The sequence below is a fragment of the Bos taurus genome, chromosome 14, assembly GCF_002263795.3.
Source record: "Bos taurus isolate L1 Dominette 01449 registration number 42190680 breed Hereford chromosome 14, ARS-UCD2.0, whole genome shotgun sequence".
Taxonomy (NCBI): domain Eukaryota; kingdom Metazoa; phylum Chordata; class Mammalia; order Artiodactyla; family Bovidae; genus Bos; species Bos taurus.
The window spans coordinates 69,948,498-69,970,678 of NC_037341.1; the positions used below are offsets into that span (position 1 = coordinate 69,948,498).

Sequence of the window (22,181 nt, forward strand, 5' to 3'; positions counted from 1 at the left end):
GGGCTGTTGGTTAAAGAACTCTCCTGCCTTATCTGGAGAATTATCATTGGTTGAATGAGAGCTTCTTCTCTTCCTTGCATCTCAGTCAATGATTGACTCATATAGAGCAGCAAGTGAAAAATGCCAGCTCCTTCACCTTAGGATAATTTCAGGAGCAACTTTATATGGTGCAATTTTTGCTCTAAGGCTCCCTGTAATTTAACTCAAGCTACATTGTTGGTTTCTTCCCCTGCATTTTCTGATTCCCTTTCTCCTGAGTCATTTCTCCATAAATCATGTGTAGCTAATCTGTATCTCAGGCTCTACTTCTGAGAACCTAGTCTGAGACAAACTCTTTCTTAACATCAGTCGTTGGCAAAGGGGACAGAAGTACCAGGATTAGCTTGGATTAATCGTTTGGATGACTGCCTGGAAGCCAATCACAGTGAACCGTGTACCTTTTGTTCCCTTCTTGCTTTTCCTGTTTCCCCACTTTTTTATTAATCATTGTCATGGATTCTTTTAAAGGCTTAACAAAATGCATATCAATATAAATGTATTTTCTTAAATGTGATGTGTCTAAAAAAATTTAAAACTAACTAGATGTATTAAAAAAATTAGTAAGCATTGGTCCAACCTCGGTCTACCCATTTAATTTCAAAGAAAGTGATTGTGAAACTCTCTAACATTGTAAAAGTTTGTGTCATCTGTTACTGAAATAAGTGCATTTTAATGTACATCTTACATTATTTATATCTTTGGACAACTTTTTATAGTCTCTTGTCTGAAACTCATCTGAAATTATGCTGTTTTACTGTGCTGATTTATATATTCATTTGACATTATTATAATTATTGAAACATGCTAGTGTCTCTTTAAAAATTAGTTAGCCAAAAGTTATTGAGCATGTAGTATGTGCAGGGTGTATCAATCCATTAGCGTCTCTGTCACTCTTTAGGATTAGTGAAGATCCCAATTTTATCTGATTACTTTGTAATGGATTAATATTAGGTACCTTTCATTGTGTCTATTAAACGTTAGGCACTTCACATCCTTTGTCTTTACTTTTCTTTGTAATATCACTGGGAAATTATTATCTTTACACTTTTTTAAGTGAAAAAACAATCCCCAGTTTAACTTAAAAGAACTTAAGCAACTTTGTCCAGAGTCCCACAGTTCTAATAGTAACAGATAACAGCTATGGAACATTATTGTGCTGCAGGCACTGTTCTTAGTGCATGAATTAATTCATTTGATCCTCACAACCCTAGTACTTCTATTATTATTCCTATTTTACAGCAAATAAAATTGGTGTAAGTAACTTTTCAGAGTTACTCAGAGAGTAACAAATTTGGGATTTGAACCCAAATAGGCAGACTCTCCCTGGAGGAGGGCATGGCAACCTGCTCCAGTATTCTTGCCTGGAGAATCCCCATGGACAGAGGAGCCTAGTGGGCTACAGTCAGTGGGGTCACAAAGAGTCAGACACAACTGAGTGACTAAGCACAGCACAGTCAGACTCTAGAGCCTGTACTCTGCCAAAATGCTGTATTAAATAAGACTTCAGTTCACAGTTACAACCGGAGTTAAAAATTTACATGTTTATTAATTTTTAAAAACTTCGTTTAGCTGCTCTTTCTTAATTTGAGACTTTGCTTATATGTAGTCCTCTTAGGGAAGAGAGTACAAATTTCTTTAAAAAACTGATATTGTAAAACACAAACTTGACCTCTGATCACTTTTATCTCTTTAGGTACTCCAGTTCAGAATGATCTCCAAGAATTTTTTACATTAATTGATTTTGTAAATCCAGGAATATTAGGCTCTTTGTCAGCTTATAGAAAAATATATGAAGAACCCATTATCATATCAAGACAACCTTCTGCTTCTGAGGTATAGTTTACTTTAATAAGTAAGTTAAAAATGACCAGTTTATCTAGGAAAATCATCCATAACTTGGGTATTATTTTAATTTAGGAAAAAATAAATTAATAGAGTGAATTTTTTATTTTCTCCACAATCTTTCAACTCCTCTTGCATTTCTTACTTTGTAAAATGACATTATCACTTAAAAAGATTCATTGGTAGGTCCTTCACAAAGAATTATAAATGACAGTAAACATATAAAAATGTTTATCTTTACTGACTTTGAAGAATGTAAATAACTGTGAAGTGATTTTTGTACTTTTCTATTGATGTTTTAGTTGGTTAGATTTGCACTGTAATAGCAAATGTACCTAAGAATACTGTCCTCTACTGGTTGAAATAAAAATTGGTATGATTGGAAGATAGTTTGCCAATATGTGTTAAAAGCTTGTGGCCTAGAAATACCAGCTTTAGGAATTTATTATAAAGAAATAGTCATAGATTTTTATTAAATGCTTAAAGATTTAGCTGTAAGGGTAAAAAAAAATAGATAAAACTAAGGAAAACAAACTAATTGGAAATAAACATTTCTGAAGATAGGAAAATCTAAGTTAGGTGCTACATGTTGTACATTTCATTGCATCTAGGATACTGTTAATTCTAGGATGCACCATTGTTTTTTGTACCAGTAGCAAAACATACTGTCAGTTGTAATTGTAAGAAGTCATCAATTGTAAAAGCATCCTATTTCAGAGAAGTTAAAGTGAGAAAAAAAGTAAATCTCAGAATCAATACAATACTGTGATTAGTTAACAGATAGTTACTGAGCATTTTCCATGAACCATGAACCATATAAAAATAATTATTTCATATATTTCATAGAAAGGAAAATGTTTATGATACATTATTTAGAAATAACATCACATACATTTATTCTCCCAGTATTTACATATGAAATCCCTGAAGTGGGCCAAATGCTAAGCTCCAGACATGGAGGACTGTGATGATAAACCAAACTGGTTTCTAGTTTCCATGATGCTTTATCGTTTGAGATCATGTTTTTTGTAACAAATAAATAAAACATCTATTTGCATATTTATGCAAACAAAATGATTTTGAAGATATTTGTAAAAAGTTTTGACAACATTTGCTATTTCTGGTTAATAAAAGTTGGCTTTAATTTTCTTATTTTTGCATCACTGTACTTTCTGACCTGTGACCCAGTTTTTTTGGAATAAAAATTGAAAATAGTTTTAAAATATAAGGGAAATTTTCCATGATTTATATAAAAACAAATATGTACTTATACTGTGAAGATTGTGATGTAGAAGATTAGAAGATTCTATGTAGAGAATTTAAACATATATTTCACTCATAGTGTATTTTGACTTTAAAGATGTACTATTATATAGTTAACAAACAATGTGTAATGATTTTGAAAAAGTCAGCAGCGCCTTGTGCCAGTAATTTCTTAAAGGCTTAGTTTTAGGATCAGTAACTTGTCAAAATATTTTCTTCCAAGAATTTGCTTTTTTAGTGCTTTGATAATGATTTTAAGACTATTGAACCATCGTATCTTCACATAAAAGCTTACTTTCAGATAATTCAGTTTGTAGATTATTGATTTCCAGTGGTTCTCAGTGGTGGCAATAGCCAAACAAGCAAGGATTCGAAGACTTTGGCTTCCATTAATTAAATGATTATGCTAAACATTTAAAGAGATGATTGTTGGTTTTTATATTCTAAACTGTATTTCAAATAATTTTTGTTTAAAATAAATCTGAAGGGAAGCAATTAGTAAATGTTTGATCATGATAAAATATTTAATATTCTTTTTAACTGCATGTATTATTTTTGTCTAAAACACTTTTAAGTCTGCTATTTTTCCATAGGAAGAAAGGGAGTTAGGAGAGCAAAGAGCAGCTGAACTTACTTGCCTCACTGGACTCTTCATCCTTAGAAGAACCCAAGAAGTCATAAATCAATATCTCCCTCCTAAAATAGAGAATGTAGTCTTTTGCCGACCAGGAGCCCTACAGATTGCACTTTATAGAAAACTGTTAAATTCTCAGGCCGTCAGATTCTGTCTTCAAGGACTGTTGGAAAATACTTCTCATCTAATATGTATCGGAGCTCTTAAAAAGCTGTGCAATCACCCCTGCCTTTTGTTCGGCTCAATAAAGGTAAGTAGTATGTGAGACTGTGTCAGGAATATGAGCTGAGGGTTCTATGTCATATGAACCCAAGAGGGCAGATGAGACTGATCTCTGAGGTTACATTTGTGTGTTTTCCAAAAGCTGTGCAGCCTCTCCGGTGTGATTCTTCTCTAGAGCTCCTCCATCCTTCTGCTTGTTCTTCAGAGCATGTCCTTATTCATGGAGCTGAACGAGGGGTGAACTGGGCTTCAGGGTCTTCCTTCTGGATTTTGTGTCCTGTGCCCCCTGGTGCCTCACCTAATGCTTGGTCCTGGTTTCCCTTCCTATTTTATATTAACAAAGCCAGTCACTTTGTTTGGTTTGACACATACAAAATCCACCATTAAGAAATAATTTATTTTTTCCTCATTGTAGAAGTAATACATTATTATTGTACAAAATTTGTGAAAATCACAAAGAAGAAAATAAAAATCATCTGCTGGTTAGAATGTAAATTGGTCTAACTGGGAGACAGTTTAGTAATGTGTATCAAAGACCTTAAAATTTTGTGTAACTTGTGGCCTGGCAATACCACTTTGAGAAATTTGTTATAAAGAGGTAAAGCTCTTCAGCTAGAGAAAACCACATTTGGTATTAATAATAATAATCTTAGTTGATGCTTATTGAACATTTACATATATCAAACACTAAGTACTTTTCAAATATTATTTTACTTATTCTTCACAGAATTTTATGGAATAAGTATTATTACCATCCCCATTTTTTGGTGAGAAAATAGGAGCTTAAAGATACACATGTGTAGTCTTTTTCTAGAGAAACTTAATTGTAATGATGCTATGCTCATTATTTAAAAATCTGTTTTTTTAACTAAATAAATTATAGTCACTTCCCCACATTAGATGCCTTCTACAAATACAGTTTTTAATGGCTACGTAGTTGAGCTGTCCATTTGGATTTGAACATAAGGCAATTTGGGCTACAGTGAGAACTTTCTGTTTGGGAGTTGAAACTAAGTATCAGTCCCTACTCTGATGTTGTTCAGTGCAGTTCAGTTCACTCGCTCAGTAGTGTCCCACTCTTTGCGACTCCATGAATCGCAGCATGCCAGGCCTCCCTGTCCATCACCAACTCCCGGAGTTCACTGAGACTCACGTCCATCGAGTCAGTGATGCCATCCAGACATCTCATCCTCTGTCTTCCCCTTTTCCTCCTGCCCCCAATCCCTCCCAGCATCAGAGTCTTTTCCAATGAGTCAACTCTTCGCATGAGGTGGCCAAAGTACTGGAGTTTCAGCTTTAGCATCATTCCTTCCAAAGAAATCCCAGGGCTGATTTCCTTGCAGTCCAAGGGACTCTCAGGAGTCTTCTCCAACACCATAGTTCAAAAGCATCAATTCTTTGGCACTCAGCTTTCTTCACAGTCCAACTCTCACATCCATACATGGCCACTGGAAAAACCATAGCCTTGACTAGACAGACCTTTGTTGGCAAAGTAATGTCTCTGCTTTTCAATATGCTGTTTAGGTTGGTCGTAACTTTTCTTCCAAGGAGTAAGCGTCTTTTAATTTCATGGCTGCAGTCACCATCTGCAGTGATTTTGGAGCCCAAAAAATAAAGTCTGGCACTATTTCCACTGTTTCCCCATCTATTTCCCATGAAGTGATGGGACCAGATGCCATGTTCTTCGTTTTCTGAATGTTGAGCTTTAAGCCAACTTTTTCACTCTCCTCTTTCGTTGTTGTTACTTAGTCACTAAGTCATGTCCAACTCTTTGCAACTGCATTGGCTGCAGCATGCCAGGCTCCCCTGTCCTTAACTGTCTCCCGAAGTTTGCTCAAATTCATGTCCATTGAGTCAGTGATGCTATCTAACCATCTCATCCTCTGTCACCCCCATCTCCTCCTGCCCTCAGTCTTTCCCAGCATCAGGGTCTTTTCCATTGAGTCAGCTCTTCACATCAGGTGGCCAAAGTATTGGAGCTTCAGCTTCAGCATCAGTCCTTCCAGTGAATATTCAGGGTTGATTTCCTTCAGGATTAACTGGTTTGATGTCCTTGCAGTCCAAGGGACTCTCAAGAGTCTTCTCCAGCACCACAGTTTGAAAGCATCAATTCTTTGGTGCTCAGTCTTCTTTATGGTCCAACTCTCACATCCTTACATGACTGCGGGAAAAACCATAGCTTTAACTATATGAACCTTTGTTGGCAAAGTGATGTCTCTGCTTTTTAATACACTCTTTAGGTTTGTCATAGCTATTTTTCCAAGGAGCAAGCAATCTTCTAATTTTCTGGCTGCAGTCACCATCTGCCATGATTTTGGAGCCCAAGAAAAGAAAATCATCGCTGTTTGCACTTTTTCCCCTTCTATTTGTCATAAAGTGATGGGACCGGATGCCATGATCTTAGTTTTTTAAATGTTCTTAGCTTTTTCACTCCTGTTTCACCCTCATCAAGAGGCTCTTTAATTCCTCTTTGCTTTCTTCCATGAGAGTGGTATCATCTGCATATCTGAGGTTGTTGATATTTCTCTTGGCAGTCTTAATTCCAGCTTGTGATTCATCCAGCCCTGCATTTTGCATGATGTACTCTGCATATCATGCAAAGTACATTGGAAAAGTCCCCGATGCTGGAAAAGATTGAGGGCAGAAGGAGAAGAGGGCGTCAGAGGATGAGATTGCTGGATGGCATCACCAATGCAATGGACATGAACTTGGGCAAATTTTGGGAGTTGGTGAGGGATAGAGAGGCCTGGAGTGCTGCAGTCATGGGGTCACAAAGAGTCAGACACAACTGGGCGACTGAACACCAGCAACAGCTCTGCATATAAGTTAAATAAGCAGCATGACAGTATACAGCCTTGACATACTCCTTTCCCGATTTTGAACCAGTCCTTTGTTCCATGTCTGATTCTGTTTCTTCTTGACCTGCATACAGGTTTCTCAGGAGACAGGTAAGGAAGTCTAGTATTCCTGTCTGTTTAAGAATTTCCAGTTTGTTGTGATCCACGCAGTTAAAGGCTTTAGCACAGTCAGTGGAGCAGAAGTAGATGTTTTCTCTATGATCCAACAAATGTTGGCAGTTTGAGCTCTGGTCCCTCTGCCTTTTCTAAACCCAGCTTGGACCCCTGGAAGTTCTTGGCTCAGCTATGGTTGAATCCCAAATTGAAGGATTTTGAGCGTAACTTTGTTACAGTGTGAAATGAGCGCAATTGTAGGATAGTTTGAACATTCTTTGGCATTGCCTTTCTTTGGGATTGGAATGAAAGCTGACCTTTTCCAGTCTCGTGACCACTTGTGATCAGCAAATGCTGACATATTGATTGCAGCACTTTAACAGCATCATCTTTTAGGATTTGAAATAGCTCATCTGAAATTTCATCACCATCACTAGCTTTGTTCGTAGTGATGCTTCCTAAGGCCCACTTGACTCCAGGATGTCTGGCTCTAGGTGAGGGACCACACCATTGTGATTTTCTGGGTCATATAAGACCTTTTTTGTATAGTTCTTCTGTATGTTTTTTACCACTTTTTAATCTCTTCTGCTTCTGTTAAGTCCTTACCATTCCTGTCCTTTATGTGCCCATCTTTGCATGAAATGGTCCCTTGCTATCTCCAGTTTTCTTGAAGAGATCTCTAGTCTTTCCCATTCTATTGTTTTCCACTATTTGTTTGCATTGTTCACTTAAGAAGGCTTTGTTATCTCTCCTTGATATTCTCTGGAATTCTGCATTCAGTTTGGTATGTCTTTCCCTTTCTCCCTTGCCTTTTACTTCTCTTCTTTTCTCAGATGTTTGTGAAGTCTCCTCAGACAACCACTTTGCCTGCTTGGATTTCTTTTTCTGGACTACTTATTTAACTAAAACCAAGTTTAACCATGGCCAAGTTATGTCTGTGAGCCTTAGTTTGTCTTAACTGGAAGACAGAGATAATAATAACCTCCTGATAATGTTATTGGGGCAATTTGATGAAAGAATATGGAAAGAACCTTGCAGAATGCCTGGTCATGGAAGTTGTACAGTAACTATTAATACCCTATTATCCCCAACTCACCCTTAATTTTTCTTCTTTTATTTTTCTTTAAACAGTAAAATAATTTGCAAACAAATGAAAAGAAAACCTGTGGGTGCTATGTTATGTGGAGGTCATTAATTATGTATTTAGGAGATGTAGTGTTCTGTCACATTTCTCCATGTTTATTCCTACAGTGGATTATATTTACATAGTTCATCATAGGAGAAGTCAGCTTTCTATAACTCTGCAGTCAACAGGATTATAACAATTTATTAATCAACTTTTAAAGGAACAGATTCTATACACAGTGATAAAAATTAAACTCTTTGGGCATGATGCCCAGCAAAAAAAGAAGCCTGAATTCTTCCTTAAAAGAAAAAACCTATGATAGCCCAGAATGTACCGCTTAACTAATAACAGGCAGAGTATACTACAAACTTCAAATATAGTACATAATTTACCATCCCTCTAACATCATAGCAAGTAAGGATCAATAAAAAAATGATTGAAATGAGCCTTTCACACATATAAGTAATCTTTAAGCAATGGCTTAATAAATGTGTTCCAACTGAAACTAGATTGTTTTCCCAAATTCAGTCAAAATGATGGGTTTCTCTTCATGAAATGTGCATGGATATAACCAATAAAAATATTATAAGTCACAACTTTTAAGAGTTGTGTATTTCTGTGTATCTTCTTATATATGATGTATGTGTATCTTCTTATAAGGAGAGTATTGGGTTGCATAGAGTCAGAGAAGAGATTGCCCTGTCTAGTTGATTTGGAAAGTCTAACTGGTAAATCTCTGTGATCCACCTCCATGAATCAGGCTGTCTCAACATAAAGGTGTTATCTCTTAATTGCTTCTTAATTAGGAGTATACATTACAGTCTTCAGGGAAGCTCTTAAGAGTACATTTGTCCACTCCAGACACTTGTGAGCCAGTTCAGATTCTCTGAGAGTAGGACCCAGTCATGAAGATTTTGAAAAAGCTGCCCCAAGTGATTCTGATTATGTGCTCCTGGCTAAGAACTCCTGTGCCTTAGGATCATTCATCTCCCTTGTATTTTGGTTTAATGTTCACCAGACAACTTAGTGCTAATAACTTGGCTTCCCCATGGACCGTTTATAGGACAGAATACATAGACCAGTTGGTGTAAATAGGCAGGTCTCATTTATAGGTCAATGAATTTATATAGTTTATAGTCTGATTTAGTCTCTTAATTTGGTTAGTATGGCTCATTTCCCTAGAGCTTAAGCATATGCGAGTTTCTGAACATGAAAAGCTGCAGATTGGACCCGGGGTCTGTCATCCTTTGATAACCCTGCCAAGGTGTAGGCATTGGTGTAGGAAACCTAACCCAAAGCAGCCAGCAACCATCTCTCCTCTTATATATATCCCAGTTATGTAAATATCTTAGGGTTCCAAGTATTTTTAATCAAGTGATTTTACGCAAATATTGCTATGTTTTGGGAATAAGCCAAGTTAAAATTAGTACTTTGTGCCAAGCATTTTATGCTACAGGATTCACTGCCCTTAAGATGTTTCTAGTATTATTAATGAAAGATTATAACACACATCAAAGCATTAGGGATTTATTAAAAAATTGTTAATTGTACAACTAAATAAATTCAAAGTTGAAATGTACTGTGTAGCCATAAAATTTTAAGACTCAATGTCCCCACAAAGGTGTCTGAGTAATCAGGTGGAATTTGCATTGGGTCCTCAAGTGTTTATAGGGGTGGGATAATTGGGCAAAATAAAAAAAGTGACGGAACATTCCAGGCAGGGGACATAGGCTGAACAAAGTTTCAAGAACAGTGATAAATCTGGTAAATGTGGGAGAGAGTGAGGAGACTGCCAATCCCAGAAATTTAATCTAAAAAAGTGATGCAGTCATTAACAAATGTAATCTCCAGTTTTGTGTTCACATGTAAGTTTTGGCAGGGGAATTTCGGAGGTAGTGATAATCTCTTTGGAATAATATACAAAAACTTTTTGTAAAAAAGCCAAAATACTGTAACTGACAGTAAATTTCTCTGTTAACGTGTTGGCAGAATTATTCCTTCTTGTAGAAGAAGTGGATAAGACTGAGTCAACTATTGTGTTTGAGTTTGTGTATCACCTGGGAGGTGCTGTGTGAGCCTGCGAATCAGAGAAAAAAGGAACAGCAGGGAGAGGAGGAGGGAAGAAGAGAGAAAACGAGGCAGCAGTGATGAGGATCCTCAGGGTTTTGGAGAGCATAGATTTCCTAGTACTGTCTGCCCTCTGTTTTCCTCCTGTTTATTTCTCACTTACCCGCCTCCCTCTCCATCACACATCAGCAATGATACTGCACTTGTGGGGTTCAGGGAGCAGGCATTTTGGAGACATCATTAGAACTGCTCTGTAATCAAACATGGCCAAATTGTGACCTTTAAAGATTTACATAACAATTAGAGTGGGCTTTTCAGGTAGCTATTAAGCTTCAGTTTTTTTACCCATAATTTTAGCATTTTTTTCCTCCCTGTCTAAAAAACATGAACCAGGGTTGACAATCATCCTTTTGAACAGGAAAAAGAAAGCAACTCAACTTGGGATGAGAGTGAAGAAAGAAATCTCTATGAAGGCCTGATGAATGTGTTCCCTGCTGATTACAACCCGATCATGTTTACTGAGGAAGAGTCCGGAAAACTGCAGGTGCTGTCAAAACTCTTAGCCGTTATCCGCGAACTTCGTCCTGCTGAAAAGTAAGAGGGCAGTTTAATAAACCGCTTCTATGTGCTTATGGAATTTCAGCTTAGACCATGTCTTTACTCCCTCCTCTCACTGCCTCTTTTTGAAAAAAAAAAAAAAAAGAAAACATTAAAAATAAGTTTTCTTCTTCTTTGGGGGCATGCTCAGCTCCTAGTCTTTTATAAACTTATCATTACCAATGTGCCTGTAAGTTTTTATCTAAGAAAAACTAAATGTAAATACCTATATTTAAAAAACCCTAGAGATATCTTCTGATATGTAATACCTAACTTGTGTCTTTTTTTTAAAATTTTCTATTTTTGAATTTGTTGACTTTTGGTTGTGCTGGGTCTTCATTGCTGCACGGGCTTTCTGTAGGTGCAGCGAGCAGGGGCTCCTCTCTCGTTGCGGTGCACAGGTGTCTTGATGCGGTGCCTTCTCTTGTGGAGCATGGGCCCTAGGCATGCGGGCTTCAGTGGCTGTGCACGTGGGCTCAGTGGCTGCAGCTTTTAGGCTCTAGAGCGAAGGCTCAATAGTTGTGGCGCCCTGGCTTAGTTACCGCACAGGATGTGAGATCTTTCTGCGTCAGGGATCGAACCCATGTCTCCTACCTTGGCAGGTGAATTCTTTACCACTGAGCGACCAGGGAAGCCCCTAAGTCATTACTTTATCTCTTTAAGAATCATTCTTTTTCTGTCCTTAAATGTTGATACTCCTGAGGACATTCTCTTCAGCTTCTTTCTCACTCTAAACATCCTTCCTGCCTCAGTTCTATTCCCCTAGTTTCAGCTGTCAGCCATATAGTGTTGATTCCAAATTGTATCTCTAGTTCAAGCCTCTATTTAATGGTATCTAAATCTGTTTGGATCTCGGCCTTCTCATGTACCAGACCAGCTTCATCACTTTGCCATTGCAAGCCTAAATCTTTTTTCACCGTTCCTTGGCTTGATGAATGGTACCATACACAAAGAAAAAGCTTTCATCATTCTAGACTCACTTTTCTCCTGCACTTTCCCAATGTCATCAGTCACTACGTTCTATTGGTTTTATTTCTTAATCTCAGGAATCTTTTTGTGTTCTGGTACCAAGATTTTTTTTAGCACCTGTTTTGAGTTTTATTTTAAATTTTTTAAAAAATTTATTTTTGAGGTCTGGTTGGATTACACTGTTGCGTTAATTACTGCTGTTCAGCACCAAGATTTTTGTTTTGATTCTTGTTATTACAATTGGGTTGTGGTAGTCTTGTATAAACTATATAAACTGTGTCCTCTGACTTTCAATCCCATTGCATGTCAGTATGCCCTAAATTGTATATTTTTAAAAATACAAATGTGAACACATCCCTCCTTTTCTTAAAAATCATTCAAAGATTCCCAGTAGCCTCCCAGAAATTTCTCAACTCTGTGGCACTTTGGTCAAGACTCTTCATGACATGGGTGATGCCTCCTTTTCCAGCCTTATCCCTCTTGACTCCTTCACACTTTCATGTTGTCCAATTATACCAGAATCTATTTGCAGAACCTATAATTTGCTCTGCTTCTCACCTCTGTTCTTACCTGTTGCAGGTTCCTATACCTCCATTTCTCATGCTTCTGGCCAACTTTCTCTTCATTAAGACTCAGCTCAGATGCTTTCTCCCCTTGGAAGCCCCGGCCTCATACTGAGTTCGCAGCCTCTCTTCTGTACACCCCTGGCGTCATGTCCCTGCCTCTGGTGGAGCTCTTCTCATGTTATCCTGTGATCAGTAGTTCTCTTCTATATCAGCACCTATAGTGCAGGGACTGTGTCTTAATTATCCTGGTAAGAGATATTCAAACGTATTGAATGCAAAAATACAGAGAAAAGTTTGCAAAATAGTAATTATATTTAATTGTCAAGGAGTCTGCTTCACCTCTTTGGAGCATTAATAGTATCATTTGCTTTTATCATAATAATGAAGTGACCAAAATAAGGAAACTTTCTATGAACTCTTTAATACAGTTGTATTAAAATGTTTTATTGGATAATATTTTATATATACTAGTGTGTTCAGTTCAGTTCAGTCACTCAGTCGTGTCTGACTCTTTGCGACCCCATGAATCACAGCACGCCAGGCCTCCCTGTCCATCACCAACTCCCAGAGTTCCCTCAAACTCATGTCCATTGAGTCAATGATGCCATCCAGCCATCTCATCCTCTGTCATCCCCTTCTCCTCCAGCCCTCAGTCTTTCCCAGCATCAGAGTCTTTTCCAATGAGTCAACTCTTCATGTCAGGTGGCCAAAGAATTTGAGTTTCAGCTTTAGCTTCAGTCCTTCCAAAGAACAGGACTGATCTCCTTTAGAATAGACTGGTTGGATCTCCTTGCAGTCCAAGGGACTCTCAAGAGTCTTCTCCAACACCACAGTTCAAAAGCATCAATTCTTTGGTGCTCAGCTTTCTTCACAGTCCAACTCTCACATCCGTACATGACTACTGGAAAAACCATAGCCTTGACTAGACGGACCTTTGTTGGCAAAGTAATGTCTCTGCTTTTGAATATGCTATCTAGGTTGGTCATAACTTTCCTTCCAAGGAGTAAGCATCTTTTAATTTCATGTTACCACCTGTCTAATTTCTGTCTCCATGAATCTGATTACTGTAGGTACTGTACATAAGTGAAATCGTATGATGTTTTGTCTTTTTATGACTAGCTTATTCTACTTAGCATAATGTCCTCAAAGTTCATCCATGTTCTAACACGTGTCAGAATTTCTTTCCTTTTTAAGGCCGAATAATAGTCCACTGTATATATATGATATTTTGTTTACCCATTCATCTGCTGATGGACAGTTGGGCTGCTTCCACCTTTTGGCTGTTGTGAATAATGTTGCTGTGAACATGAGTGTATCAGTGTCTTTTTGAGACCCTCTTCGATTCCTTTGGATACATATCCAGAAATAGAATTGTTGGATCATAGGATAATTCTCTTTTTAATTTTTTAAGGAACGTCCATACTCTTTTTTTGCAGTGACCACACATTTTACATTCTCACCAAGAGTGCACAAAGGTTCTAGTTTCTCAACAGCCTCACCAGTATTGCTATTTTCTGTTTTGTTTGTGATGTCCTAATGGGTGTAAGATGATATCTCATTGTGGTTTTGATTTGCATTTCCTTAGTAATTAATGGGGGCTTTCCAAATGGCACAGTGGTAAAGAATCTGCCTGCCATTGCAAGAGATGTAAGAGATGTGTGTTTGATCTCTGGGTCGGAAAGATCTCTTGGAGTAGGAAATGGCAACCCACTCCAGTATTCTTACCTGGAAAATTCCATGTACCGAGGAGCCTGGCAGGCTACAGTCGATGGGGTCGTAAAGAGCTGGACACAACTGAGCGCCTGAGTGCACACCTGCGCCTACACACCCACAGTAATTACTGATACTGGGCAACTTTTAATGTACTTGTTGACTATTTGTATATTTTCTTTGGAAGATGTCTATTCAAATCCTTTGCCCATTTTTTAATTGGGTTTTTTTGTTGTTGTTGTTGTTGTTGAGTTGTAGCCCTTAATGTTTTTTCTCATATGGCCAATTGGGTATAGAGGTCAGGTTTTCCACAGCTGAACTGCCTCTGCACAAACATCTCCCAGACCTTTAAAATATGTAGCTGTAAGTTGCTCACAGTGTTTGACTCAGGGATAGTATTGCTGTCACTTGACCTACTGTGCTGTCATTAACCGGAACCGGGTAGTATGTTTCAGGTCCACAGGCTGAACTCTTCAACAGTGCTTTTGTGTATGTTAAGATGAATTAGAGCTCCTAGCTTGTCTGGATGGTGGCCCTTATATGGAATTTCTAAAAAAGATACTTCAAAATTTAAAAAGTTCCTCTTCCCTCTTGGTTGTTGCATTTATGCATGGCTTGAAACCTAGTGAGCAGAGTTCATGCTGAATTCCAGCCTCCATACATCTTGGTTGGACACTCCTGTGCTGGGTACACCTTGCACTCTACCTCACATGGCAGCCTTGCCTGCAGATTTCAGCTGCTTTTAGGGACAGTAAAGTAATCATAAAAATACTGTCCTTATTTGAAAGTGGTATGTATGTGGCGGGGAAGGGAGAGCTCTCGACCTCTGAAAGGGGATTGTCCAAGACTCCTTACCAAGATAATCACTGCTCCTGTTAGTCTACAACTAGTTTTATAAGAACTTGTTTGGGAAAAATATTCTAAACCAGACTTCCTCCAGTCCAGTAAAGTTGTGTCAGAAAAACTATGTTTGGATAATGTTATTCATCCACACAATAGTATTGAAAAGGAAGGGAAAAAGTGACTGAAATATTAGTACTGGAGTGTTCTTCCTATACTACTTATAGTAGTAATAATGTTGTTCCTATATTAGTACAGGCAGATTCTTTTTATAGGAATGTTGGTAGATTGCAACCAATGGTCTCAAGTTCTCCCTCCCTCTATCCTTGTTCCTTTGCTGTGTAACTTTGGGTGATATCCCATTCTGACTCTGAGCTCAGCCACCTGACTTGGATTGGCCCATGAGATGCTGGCAAATGTGGCAAAACAGGGGGCTTGAAAAGATCTTGTGCAGTGGGGCTTGCCCTCCCTTGGGGTTCCTGGAACCTTCTTGTTACCATGTGAATAAGCCTGGGCTAGCCTGCTAGAGGATGAGAGACATGGGAAACTCAGACTCGCATTTTGGTTTGTTGCTATATCTCTACCTTCTGGAGTTCCCTGGTCTAAGTTTCTTTGATTTACTTTCCACAGAGAATAAGTATTCTAGTTGAGAAAGAGAAGTCAACTAGTTTCATAGGAGTAGGGCCTGGGATCTACTTAACTTTGTTCTTGTAATAGCTGCAGTCTAAACCCCTTCCTTCTGCGCTGGCTTTATAAGATGTGACTGTGTGAATGGACTTGTATATCCCTCTTTGGGCACTTAGATTTCACTCCTAAACACATCACCATTCCACTAGTTTCTGTTTTCGTATATAAATCTCTCCTTGTTTCATCAGAGATAGACTTTGTGTTTCTGTTTCTTATTCTCCTGCTGTTCTTAGGGTGACTTAAGAAAGTAACGAAAGCAGAAAGGTGTTTACTCCCTTATCTTTATACTGAAAGTCTCTTAGATTTCTTTGTTTTGGCCACACCATGTGCCTTGTGGGATCCCAGCTCGCCAACCAGGGATTGAACCCATGCCTTTGGCAGTGAAAGCACAGAGTCCTAACCACTGGACTGCCAGGGAATTCCCTCTTAGATATTGACTTTAAAATGGAATTTGAAAGAGAATCTATGTTTTAATTATACAGAGTTCTCTTGGATATTCTATAAATATCAGTGATAATATTAGTATTTTTCTCTAATTAAAAGAATCTAATACTGCTTCCAAGTTGTATATGAAGATTCTTTCTTCTTGATTGACAGAGTTGTGTTGGTATCCAACTATACACGAACCCTGGATATTTTACAAGAAGTCTGCAAGCGTCATGGATATGCTTATACAAGACTTGATGGACAGACCCCAATCTCTCAAAGGCAGCAAATTGTTGATGGCTTTAATAGTAAATACTCTTCTGATTTTATTTTTTTGTTAAGTTCAAAAGCTGGTGGTGTGGGGCTTAACCTTATTGGAGGATCTCACTTAATCCTCTATGACATTGATTGGAATCCAGCTACTGATATCCAGGTAGGACTTTTTCTATATTAAACAAACATTATAAAATGCCGAAGGGGGATACGATGCCTGCGGGCATATGAGGGTGATGATGAAGTATAAGAACTGCTGCATATTCAGCCCTTATTTTGTATCAGGCATTCTACTAAATGCTTTACATCTGTTCAGTCCTCACAGTAGTCCTGCAAGTGTGCGTGTTGTAAGCTCTGTTTTGCAGATGAAGCTATGGAAGCTTGTTCCAGGTCACATAGCTTATAAGAGGCAGAGCCAGGATTCATACCCAAGCCGGTATGTCTCCAGGCCCTACTTGGCTCTGTAGTTAGCTAGCCTTCAGGATGCCCGTGACCATCAGGGGAGGACAGCAAGGTGTTGCAGGTGCCATGATCGGTGTTTGTGCAGGGTATGGTGAAAAGGCAAAATTAGCTTCCTTAGGAAAATATCTCAGAAGCAACATTTGGTTTTCTTCAGAGTACAGTCCATCTTCACAGATTTTGAGGTTTCTACCTATAGATTTGCGCCTCACCTGGTAGCTGTGTTAGGGGACCGGGAGACGACCCTCAGGTTCAGTGATTCACTAGAAGGACTCACAGAATCAGGAAAAACAGTTATACTCAAGTTAGGGTTTATTACAGTGAAAGGATACAGAGTAAAATCAGCACAGGTGAAAGGTACATAGGGCAGAGTCCAGGAGAGAGCAGGTACAAGCTTCCGGTTTTCCTTTCCCTATGGGATTGTATGGATAACACTTAATTTTCCCAGCATCAGTGAGTGACAACACCCATGGAATTTTGTCAAGCAGAGAAGTTCACTTGAGCCTTGGTGTCTAGACTTTTTGTGGGAGGTTGGTCATGTAGGCACGAATTGGCCTCTGCAAAGGTCAAACTGCCCCAAGTCCCCACCTAAATCACATCGTTAGCATAAACAGCTTGGTGTGGCCCAAGACCCCAGGTAACCTAAGATGCTTTTATCAAGCACGATATTCCAGGGGCTTCCAGAAGCTGGTTGAGGGCCATAATTTTATTTGGAATGTTCAGGGTTTGAATATCAACCTTTTACTAAATAGTATCATGGATAAATCTTAAAACCTCAGGGATCTATCTAGGGCCTGAGCTGATTGCAGTTATCCTAGGGTTCCTTAGAGGTGAATCATTAGCCTGTTGGACTGAGAATAAACCCTCCATGCCCATGCTATCCTTGGTTCTTTGCATTCTTACTTCCCAAACTTGCTATCCCATTTGTTTTTTCGATGCAGATAGCCCCTCTCACTGTTGCAGGGCACCCTGTGGTTATTTTACAGTACCATAGTGAGGTGTTCATTCATCCCTTTCTTTAACTCAGGAAAAAAATTGAAGTAGAGAAGGCTTAGTTATGCCTGGGCCTTGTTTTTTGAAGCTGTAAGTGAAATCTAGAATTCCTAGTCTTAAATTTATGAATACAAGTTGCTTATGTGGAGAAGGTTATTAGTTTCTATTGTACTTTCAGAATTCTCATTTATTTTCTACAGGCAATGTCTAGAGTGTGGAGAGATGGTCAGAAGCACCCTGTACATATTTACAGACTCCTAACCACAGGTAGTAACCCTCCAGTATGAAAAAAGATGCATTCTCTTTGAGTAAATAAAGGTATTTTGTGTGTTAAACTGGGTTTCAGTACCAGGAATATTATTTTGTTAGCTAGTATAATAATAAATGTATTTTACCCTACCAAAATGACAGTTGTAAAGATCTAAAGGAAAGCTCATGAATGTTTTCTCTTCAGGTACCATAGAGGAAAAGATCTATCAAAGACAGATCAGTAAACAAGGTCTTTCTGGGGCAGTTGTAGACCTATCCAAGACATCTGATCATATTCAGTTTTCAGTGGAAGAACTTAAAAATTTGTTCACATTGCATGAAAGTTCACATTGTGTTACTCATGACCTGCTTGACTGTGAATGTACAGGAGAAAATCATACAGGTTAGTTGCATTTTACTTCTGTTATGATGAAGTTAAGTGGTCACTCTTGAGCAGTTGAAAATATTTAAAAACAGAATAACTAAAATATTGACCACTTGCATATGTTAGTTTTCTTTTTTCTTCAGGTCTTAGGGCAGCTATGACCTGGATATTTGAGAAAAAAAATTTTTTTTTGCCTCCTCCCCTTTGTTTTTAATTGGAGGATAATTGCTTTACAGTGTTGTGTTGGTTTCTGCTGTACTACAACATGACTCAGGTATAAGTGTACATATATCCCCTGCCTCCTGAGCCTCCCTCTTATCCCCTCCCCACCCCACCCCCAGGCCACCCCAGAGCACCCAGCTGAGATGCCCGTGCTGCACAGCTGCTTCCTGCTCAGCAGTCTCACACGTGGCGCTATTTATTCGTCAGTGCTGCTCTCGCAATCCATACCCACCCCCTCCTCCCCAGCTGCTCCTCAGTCTGTTCTCTACGTCTGCGTCTCTGCTCCTGTCCTGTAAATAGGTTCGTCAGTACCGTTTTTCTAGATTCCATATGTATGTACTAATATACGATATTTTCCTCTTTTTAACTTAACTTCACCCTGTATAACAAGCTTCAGTTTCATCCACCTCACTTCAGCTGACTCAGATTTCTTCCTCTTTATGGCTGAGTAACATTCCATTGTATCTATGTGCCACAGGCTCTTTTAGGTCAGTGGACATCTAGGTGGCTTCCATGTCCTAGCTCTTGTAAATAGTGCTGCAGTGAACATTGGGGTACATGAGTCTTTTTGAATTATGGTTTTCTCAAGGTTTATGCCCAGTAGTGGGATTGCTGGGTCACATGGTAGTTTTATTCCTAGTTGTTTAAAGGAATAGTGGCTGTATCAATTTGCTTTCCCACCAGCAGTGCAAGAGGACTCCCTTTTCTCCATATCCTCTCCAGAATTTATTGTCTGTAGATTTTTTTGTTGATGGTCATTCTGACCAGTGTGAGGTGATACCTTATTGTAGTTTTGATTTGCATTTCTTTAATAATCATCAATGTTGAGTATCTTTTCATGTGTTTTCAGTGTTGGGTATCTTTTCTGTTTTATTGAAACTCAATTTTTCTTTCTTTTTTTTTTTTCTAATTTTATTTTATTTTTAAACTTTACATAATTGTATTAGTTTTGCCAAATATCAAAATGAATCCGCCACAGGTATACATGTGTTCCCCATCCTGAACCCTCCTCCCTCCTCCCTCCCCATACCATCCCTCTGGGTTGTCCCAGTGCACTAGCCCCAAGCATCCAATATCGTGCATCGAACCTGGACTGGCAACTCGTTTCTTACATGATATTTTACATGTTTCAATGCCATTCTCCCAAATCTTCCCACCCTCTCCCTCTCCCACAGAGTCCATAAGACTGTTCTATACATCAGTGTCTCTTTTGCTGTCTCGTACACCGGGTTATTGTTACCATCTTTCTAAATTCCATATATATGCGTTAGTATACTGTATTGGTGTTTTTCCTTCTGGCTTACTTCACTCTGTATAATAGGCTCCAGTTTCATCCACCTCATTAGAACTGATTCAAATGTATTCTTTTTAATGGCTGAGTAATACTCCATTGTGTATATGTACCACAGCTTTCTTATCCATTCATCTGCTGATGGACATCTAGGTTGTTTCCATGTCCTGGCTATTATAAACAGTGCTGTGATGAACATTGGGGTACACGTGTCTCTTTCCCTTCTGGTTTCCTCAGTGTGTATGCCCAGCAGTGGGATTGCTGGATCATAAGGCAGTTCTATTTCCAGTTTTTTAAGGAATCTCCACACTGTTCTCCATAGTGGCTGTACTAGTTTGCATTCCCACCAACAGTGTAAGAGGGTTCCCTTTTCTCCACACCCTCTCCAGCATTTATTATTTGTAGACTTTTGGATCGCAGCCATTCTGACTGGTGTGAAATGGTACCTCATAGAGGTTTTGATTTGCATTTCTCTGATAATGAGTGATGTTGAGCATCTTTTCATGTGTTTGTTAGCCATCTGTATGTCTTCTTTGGAGAAATGTCTATTTAGTTCTTTGGCCCATTTTTTTGATTGGGTCGTTTATTTTTCTGGAGTTGAGCTGTAGGAGTTGCTTGTATATTTTTGAGATTAGTTGTTTGTCGGTTGCTTTATTTGCTATTATTTTCTCCCATTCTGAAGGCTGTCTTTTCACCTTGCTAATAGTTTCCTTTGATGTGCAGAAGCTTTTAAGGTTAATTAGGTCCCATTTGTTTATTTTTGCTTTTATTTCCAATATTCTGGGAGGTGGGTCATAGAGGATCCTGCTGTGATGTATGTCGGAGAGTGTTTTGCCTATGTTCTCCTCTAGGAGTTTTATAGTTTCTGGTCTTACGTTGAGATCTTTAATCCATTTTGAGTTTATTTTGAAAATGAGTATACTACCCAAAGCAATTTATAGATTCAACGCAATCCCTATCAAGCTACCAACAGTATTCTTCACAGAGCTAGAACAAATAATTTCACAATTTGTATGGAAATACAAAAAACCTCGAATAGCCAAAGCTATCTTGAGAAAGAAGAATGGAACTGGAGGAATCAACCTACCTGACTTCAGGCTCTACTACAAAGCCACAGTTATCAAGACAGTATGGTACTGGCACAAAGACAGAAATATTGATCAATGGAATAAAATAGAAAGCCCAGAGATAAATCCACGCACATATGGATACCTTATCTTTGACAAAGGAGGCAAGAATATACAATGGATTAAAGACAATCTCTTTAACAAGTGGTGCTGGGAAATCTGGTCAACCACTTGTAAAAGAATGAAACTAGACCACTTTCTAACACCATACACAAAAATAAACTCAGTGTTGGGTATCTTTTCATGCGTTTGTCTTCTTTGGAGAAATGTTTGTTTAGGTCTTCCACCTTGTTTTGGTTGGATTGTTTGTTTTCTGATACTGAGCTGCATGAACTGCTTGTATATTCTGGAGATTAATCCTTTGTCAGTTGCTTCGTTTGCAATTATTTTTTAACATTCCAAGGGTTGTCTTTTCATCTTGTTTATAGTTTTCTTTTGCTTTTAATTAGGTCCCATTTGTTTATTTTTGGTTTTATTTCCATTACTGTAGGAGAGAAAATTTTAATTAGAACCCTGTTGGTTCTCTCAATTTAGCTTATTTCAGAATCAGTTTTGGAAAATTTGACTTATTTAGTAAAAATCTTTCAAATCCTGATAATGATTTAAGAATTAGAGAAATGTTTTTAATCCTTATTTCTGTTTCACACACACACACCCGACAGGCTAATCCTACTGTTTATTTTGTGTACAACTTATTCCTAATGAGGTCATACTTTGTGGACAGTACGCATAAGCCACCATGCTTCTTAGTATCTCACACACCACTTGTGCTGCTTAAATGAGGCTGAAAGTGTCAACCCTCCAGAATGAACACCATTCAGATAGGAACTCGATTTGGAGTAGTACTTGAGCAAGCAATGTCCGGAAGTTGGAAGTCACTTGATAATTGTATTGAGATGAGTTTAAGAAGTGAAACTGTATAAGACTAGCATGAAATAATCTATACTTTATATAGTCAACATTAATCTCCTCTGTTGTATGTTTTTTCCATTTTAGTGATTTCTATTCTAATTATTTCTTTTCTTTTGCCCTGTGTTTATCTAATTTTTTCCCTTATTTTCTAAAGTTGAATCCTTAGGTTAATGACTTTCAGTCTTCTTTTCTAAAATGGCTATTAAGGCTGTAAATTTTCTACTAAGCTGAATCTCATAATTTTGATATGCCATCTTAATTATTTTTCAGTTCTAAATATTTTTTATTTTCCATTATGATTTCTTCTTTGGCTCATGAGATATTTAAAAGT

The 22,181-nt window shown here is 38.2% G+C and overlaps 1 protein-coding gene across 4 annotated transcripts in view; it reads left to right on the plus strand.

Moving 5' to 3' along the window:
• The window catches only part of RAD54B (RAD54 homolog B), a 118,166-nt gene that overhangs the window by 90,207 nt on the left and 5,778 nt on the right, over positions 1-22,181 (plus strand). For all 4 annotated transcript variants that reach the window (XM_015474537.3, XM_015474538.3, XM_010812226.4 and 1 more), the window contains 6 exons: positions 1,733-1,872; positions 3,738-4,028; positions 10,563-10,738; positions 16,111-16,372; positions 17,865-17,931; positions 18,119-18,316. In XM_015474537.3, the coding sequence (XP_015330023.1) occupies positions 1,733-1,872; positions 3,738-4,028; positions 10,563-10,738; positions 16,111-16,372; positions 17,865-17,931; positions 18,119-18,316 (1,134 nt within the window). The remainder of the gene's footprint in view (positions 1-1,732; positions 1,873-3,737; positions 4,029-10,562; positions 10,739-16,110; positions 16,373-17,864; positions 17,932-18,118; positions 18,317-22,181) is intronic.